The sequence below is a fragment of the Strix uralensis genome, chromosome 29, assembly GCF_047716275.1.
Source record: "Strix uralensis isolate ZFMK-TIS-50842 chromosome 29, bStrUra1, whole genome shotgun sequence".
NCBI lineage: Eukaryota > Metazoa > Chordata > Aves > Strigiformes > Strigidae > Strix > Strix uralensis.
Window position 1 is genome coordinate 3,300,732 of NC_134000.1, and position 6,740 is coordinate 3,307,471.

At 53.9% G+C, this 6,740-nt stretch overlaps 1 protein-coding gene across 1 annotated transcript; it reads right to left on the reverse strand.

The window, feature by feature from the left end:
* Nucleotides 1-2,330: 2,330 nt before the first annotated feature.
* On the reverse strand, nt 2,331-3,444 carry C29H11orf96 (chromosome 29 C11orf96 homolog). The gene has a single exon (XM_074852514.1). The coding sequence runs from the start codon at nt 3,066-3,068 to the stop codon at nt 2,706-2,708; it is 363 nt and encodes a 120-aa protein (XP_074708615.1). The 5' UTR covers nt 3,069-3,444; the 3' UTR covers nt 2,331-2,705.
* Between the last annotated feature and the right edge of the window lie 3,296 nt (nt 3,445-6,740).

A 6,740-nucleotide genomic window follows, 5' to 3' on the forward strand; every position in this document is an offset into this window, starting at 1 on the left:
GTCATTACCCTCAGTAAAGTGAATTTAATAGGTCTTCCTGCAATCCTCAAAGGACAGATAGCCATGATGTTAAAAACCATCGCAGGAGAAACCTTCAAAATTAGCAGCGCAGGAAGACTGGAAGGGAGGTTTATTTTTGCAGCTGCATTCAGGAGGGCCTTTCCAGGACAGAGCTAAAACACCCTGGCTTTTCACCCTTTTGCCCCTGATCGAAACTGTTTGGAAGAGAAATGCTAGCCTATCTTTAGACTGGCATCTCCCATGTTATTTGCTTTGAGATGGAGCAGAAAAATGTTAACAAAGACCAGTTGAAAAGAAACTTATTTATTCAGCCTAACCACTGGAATATGGCTTTTTCTCAAATATTATTCTACAACAGATTCTCAAACCCTCTTTGCGTTAACATCCACGCCTGTCTCTCAAAACAGCAAAGGGAATGTGGCTATTTTCCCCTTTCCAGGAGGCGAGTCCCTGATGCTGGGCTGCTGGCTGGCACAGCCCAGCCTGCGGTGCCTCCTGCACAGCTGCACACTGAAGCGGGGATGGGAAGGGCGGCTGTAAATGGCCTGCGATTAATCCCAGCTGCTGCACAGAAACCGTGAGCGGGGAAGAGGATCGTGCGCTCACAGCCTCTTGAAGCTACCACACGCTTTGTGTGTCATCACAGGGATTGTACCGGAGCTGAATGCAAGACTGAAAAGTAGTCTGAAACCCGCAGTGTGGGGAGGATGCTGTACAACCCCTGGAAATCTTATGGAGCTCGTTAGCCCGCTGTGTACATTACACAACATTTAGGCACACAGCTATAGAGTTCCCACAGATGTTTCAAACCCTTTCACAAACCCAAACCTCCCAGAATTGTAACAGCCTTAGGAACTGGTTGAGGAAAATTAGCCCCGCTGCTGGTAACTGTTTCTTACCGAGTCCTGTTTTCCTGGCTGGAAGCTGCTCTGGAGGTCAAGTTGCTTTGCTTTGTAGGTAGATGTTGTGTGTTTATGTACCGCGCCTGAACAGAAAGCGGCCGTCGGGGTCTAACGGCAAAGGGGGACAAGCTGTTTCACAGACTGCATGCAGGGGGGCGGTTTAAATGCTTGTTTTACAAGGAGGTCAGGGCAGAGCCCAGACCTGTTTCCTTACCTGCTGAATGGCCCGTGCACCCCTCCCCTGGCGCTGGCACTCAGCTGGCTCTCCTACTGCAAGGGAGTTTTGAAAACTCTTCCTGTATTTATGAAAGTTGGCAGAGGACCTGTCCAAAAGCAAACTCCCCCCATCCCTGGTTTTCCTCAGCTTTAAGCTAGAGAGCCAAGCTTCAGTTGTGCCCAAAGCCACCACCAGGCTCCTCAGGCTGGTCATCTGCTGTGCTCCAGCGCCTGGAGGGTAGGGGTCCGTGGCTGCCAGCCCTAACTAGGCACCATCTGCATCACGTCCAGCCCTTCCCTCTGTCCCAGCCCTCACCTCCCCCGATAAGCCCACTGCATGCTCTTTGTCCCCGTTTTATCAGGATGATTGCACTGCAAGCTGGGACATAAGAAAAAGCTGTAACCCCCCAGAGAATCTTGCCACAGAAATGTTAAGAGGCTACAGCTCACTACCAGCTAATACCTAGTAACGGGGAAGTTTCAACTGCCGGAGGTTTGCCTGGAAGGAAGATGCTCCCATGGGATCACACTATTAGCACAGGATTCCCAGTCCAGGAATTTGCTTTTCATTCTATAGAGCACTTCAGATGCTCCTCGGCACATACAGTGCAGAGAGAGAAAATCTTACAAAAATCTTACGTGCACCTGCACGCACACACACACAGAAGCCCGTGGAGCTTCACTCCTATGGCACTTTTCAGCTCCAGAAAAGCATGTCTGCATAGTACCACTTGCTCTAGTAAATAAAACTGCAATTCTATCCAACTACGAAACACGTCTGCTGCCTTAAACAACTCACGGGTCAGAAGGGGAAGGGGAGAAGAAACAAAAACAACTTGGATGAGAACAGAAAGTATATACGCACTTTTGTGAACGCACGAGGCTTGCCCAGTCGCATGAAGGTTCTCGGACACAACCGGTTATAAACGCTCCGTAAACATCAATGCGGGTTAACACAAGGATCTCAAAGAAGCAAAGAAACTTGCCTAAAATCAGTCTAACGTGGCTCTTGTCCCATTAGCTTGTACCTGACAGTACAGACTGCAAAACCACTCTGAACAGTATCCTCGAGGAAAACATTACTGCTTCTGCACCAGCTGCCAACAGCCTTTGAATCCCTTTAGCCCTCAACAGGGTAAAGGAAGCTGAAAGAGGACAGTTACAGCCCTGAAATAAGGACAGTCCAGTATGTACTGTGCAAATATATCAGATTTTATTACTCTTTTATGGAAATAATAACAGACATTCAGGTAGAAACATATTAAATAAATGCAGTCAACGGTTTAAATGCAAAAATAAATATAAAGTCCAGCAGCTCAATGCATCTAAAACAGCTCATTTCTTCTAACGAATAGAAAAGATTTTTTTTTTTTGTCTTTTTCGTCTTTTAAACGGAGAGAGTTTCATACAATCAAATAGAAACGAAGGTACAAGCGCTTTCTTAGAAAACATCCCGCCCCGGGTGCTCCTCGGCCAGCGGCGGGGCGGCTCCCTGCAGCCCAGTCCGTGGTGCCACCGGGCCAGCAGCCGGGCCAGCAGCCGGGCCAGCAGCCGGGCCAGCAGCCCTCAGAGGGCCGAGTCCGAGTCGCTGGAGTCGAGGCTGTTGCGGAGGCGGCAGCTGCCGAGGCGGTCCCGCTGCAGGCTGAGGTTCTGGGTGCTCCGCCGCAGGCACTCCAGCGACTGCAGGAAGGACTTCCTGGCCTTCTCCTCCTCCATGGGGGACACCCCCTCCTCCTCCACCTCCTGGATCTCGTCGAAAGTCACCGGCTGCGTCTTGAAGCGGGACTGCCGCGGCCGGCGCAGCTTGCCCTTGGGCGGCTTGGCGGGGCGGGCGGGCGGGGGGAACTCCTCGGCCACGCACACGAAGTGGGGCATCACGGCCTGGTAGCTGGAGCAGACGCCCAGCAGCTCGGCCGGTTTGGCGGCCATCCTGCCGCCCCCGGGGCCGCCCGCCGCGGGGGCTGGCGGAGCGGGGCGCGGAGCTTCCGCCGTACCGGGCGCCCGGGCTCCGGTGGGCAGCGGCGGCCGCGTAACGACGAGCCCCGCGGAGAACGGCGGGGCGGGGCGGAGCGGAGCGGTGCGATGCTCTGCGGAGCGGGGCGATGCGATGCGATGTTCCGCGGAGCGGGGCGATGTTCGGCGGAGCGGCTGCCGTGCGGAGAGGTGCGGAGACCACAAGAACCCAACCGCTGCTGCTGCCGCCGCCGGCGCCTCGGCGCCGTTATATATCCCGGCGCTGCCCCCGCGGGAGCATGCTCAGACGGCAGCGGAGCCCACTTGCAGCCCGCCGGGCGCTTCCCTTCCGCCTGACGTCCCGACCGGCCCCGCTGCCGCCGCCCCCAGACCCCCCCCGGGAGCGGGGGGCAGGGCCCGGGGCGGGGGAGCCCCCGCCGCTCCTGCGGAGGCTTCGCGCTCGGGCCCGCCGCCCCTTCCCGGCCTCTCTCGCCGCCCGCCGGTCCCCAGGCTCCGCTCCCCGGTCCCCTCTCCCTCCCCGGTCCCCTCTCCCCCCCCGGGTCCCCTCTCCACTCCCGGGTCTCTCCTCCCCCCGTCCCCTCTACTCCGGGTCCCCTCTCCCCCCCGGATCCCTTCTCGCCCAAGTCCCCTCTCCCCCGGTCCCCTCAACTCCGGGTCCCCTCTCCCCTCCCGGGTCCCTTCTCCCCGGGTCCCCTCTCGACCCCCGGGTCTCTCCTCCCCCCCGTCCCCTCTACTCCGGGTCCCTTCTCCCCCGAGTCCCCTCTCCTCCCTGGCTCCCCTCTTCCCCGCCGGGTCCCCTCTCCCCCCCGGGTCCCTCGTCCCCCGGTCCCCTTGCCCCGGGCCACCCCTTTCCCGGTGGAGCATCAGGCAGGTCCCTGAGGCCTCGCTCCACCCCAGAGAGCTGCAGCATAGTCCAGATTTCTACATCTCACCTCACAGCTTTTTTTTTTTTTTTTTTTTTTTAATCAATACCATGAGTCCTATGGCTGTAAAAGAACACGAACAGGTTTGCCCGGATCGCTACCGTCAGAGTAACACACACAGGGTTAAAGGAAACCCCGAGGCAAGCCCAAATCTGAACACCCTCATGCTGCAGTGACCCCGACTGAAACTACAGCCTGGGATAGTCCCAGGCAAGAAACCATCAGCCACAGGAGGGTTAAGCAGGACTCAAGGCACTGGGATGTCGTTCCCAGTTCCACCACCTCTAATGTCATTTAAACACCTGCTTCGGTGTGACTCCATTTTTTCCTCCTTTTAGAAGGGATCCTAAAATTCTCCATTCCCCTGTGGGCTCTGTCATACTTCTTTGGTACGACGCAGGATCGGATCCTCAGACAAAAAGGGCGTACAAGTATTACTGAGCTGAAACAAAAGCGTGCAAATTAGTGACGGCTGGGACCACGCTTTGAAGCTGTGCGTGCCAAGGAAGCTCAGTGATGGAAAAACCCAACAGCGTAAGAAAAACATACGATAGGAATAGGAAAGGAGCTAGAAAGAAGCAGAGTAGAAAAGCAGGAGGGAGGAAGAGCCTGAAATGGTTAGTCTGTCCCCTTTTCAGGGCTAATGTTAGACTGTTCCCATAAAGACATTCTCCAGCACAGCTTCACCCACTCGAGGATATTTTTGAAGCTTGGTTAGGAACCGGGAAGGAAGCAGAGGCTTAGCAACGGCATCGGGAATCCTGGTCTGTGCTAGTGAGGGGACAGTGACAGCGCGCGCAGGGCCCCGAGGCTTGCCGAGCAGTCGGTGCCCCCGGCTCGGTGTGCCCAGAGGTTCCCGGGGCACCTCCAGCATGGGCAAACTAGCCCGCAGGAAGATCTGCGCTTGCCCCAGCAGCCCTGGGTCCCGTGCCCAAGCTAGTTGATTGCATTGCGCCATAAAACGTGTTCTTCATGCAGAGGTGGGTAAGTGCTCTGAAAAAACCCATCCAGCACACACGTCCTGTGCCACAGCCCAGCACGCAGAAAGGGACTCGGGTTTGCGAAGGTCACCACCAGAAAGTCTCAGCTTTGCCTTTGGGGCAGACTTGGGAGTGGTCCCTCCTCCTTTCAAACTGCCCCGGGACCCGCGCTGGGACCAAACCATTGCAATTACAGCCCTGTCTCAGACGGGATAAAACAAAACAAGAATACGGCTTTGGGAGAGAGGGGACCAGAGGCACTTGCTAGCGTGTGTCCAGACTGCTTCGCCTCTTGCCAGCATAAAAAAACCATTAAGAGCCTTGGCTTTATGAAGCACCTGGCTGCAATCTCTCGGCTCCTTGGCTCCTCAAGGCAGCTTTAGGGCCAGGTTCAGCTTGAAGCCTTTTTATTGGGAGATACAATTAGCTTAATAAGGGAACAATTTTCTGTTTGGTCAAATTGAATCATTCCAGCTTGGAGAAGGCTGTTTTTTGCTGTTGATTTTAATGGCTAAATTTAGCCCATACAGCCCTTAATGCAGTACGATGACTTTCTCTCCAAGAGCCCCTATTTACAACAGTTTTTATTCCTGACAACCCGATTCTGCAGCACAGGGAGGGCCATACTGTGTTTCCCAAGCACAGCCCTCCGAGACGAGGAGCCTGCAGAGCAGTTCGGAGGGCTCCTGGGGCTGAGCTTGGCTATCCTGCAGAAACAAGCTGTGGGATGACACAGGAGCCTTGTTCTGGCAGTGGAAAAAAGCATCTCACATTCATATGAAGCAAGGTAAATTGAATCTGCTTTAGCATAAGAGATTCTGCCAAAAAAAAGGCTGTTTGACTTGATATCTGAAATTCAACACATGCATCCCCAGTCCAGACTGCCTGTCTGGTTTCATACGGAAAGTTCAGTATGAGAGCAAAGTAGTTTCACTTCAGGTAGAGCAAACTTTTAACTCCCTCTGAGTATAAAATGCTCTGGGAAATTTCAGAGCTGAGTTGGAGCAACATCACCATGGTAATAACCAGGCCTTAAGATTTTATTTGAGACAATTCAGAAAAAAATATCCTGTGACATAATCCCCCAAGTTAGGCCTGCAATGCGCTAATGTAAAAACTATATTTACTCCAGTGGTTTAAATCATCACTTTAATCTCGGCTGCTCCCGGTACTGAAATGTGACCTCATGGTATAGATTACAGAAACTCTCTGCCGCGTGGATCATCAGAGCGGATTTCTTCCCTGCATAGTACAGGGCTGAAGTCACGCTGTACGCCAGGGCGCTGCACAGGGGCCGGGGGGAACATGTGCCCTGGGCTGGGAACGTTTCAAACGCTGCATGTTTTACATAAAATATCCACTCGACAGCTCTGGGGCCTTGGGAAGTTAAAACGCCGGTTGCACAGGAGGAGAAACGACTAACGCTGCTTAAACAGCACCGTGGAAATTAGTTATGTCATCGGGTCACTCGTTTAACAATGCGATTATAGGAAATACACGCATAGCCTATTAATTATTACTCCTTGCTGGCTACCAGATTGAATGCCACGGAAGGGAAAGAGCAAGAAGAAGAGGGGGAGAGGGAGATTCGCCTCTTCCTGGAGAAAAAGAAACTTGCACAGAAACAACCTGTAGTCAGGCAATGCAAGTGTGGATGCCCTCAACACCTCGAAATGGAGTGGGACAAGCTGCTTCCCAGCAGGTGGGTTTCAGATCTCCTCTCA

Excerpts from the sequence above, each read along its gene's own strand:
- C29H11orf96 (XM_074852514.1), bottom strand. The coding sequence starts at position 3,068 with ATGGCCGCCAAACCGGCCGAGCTGCTGGGCGTCTGCTCCAGCTACCAG.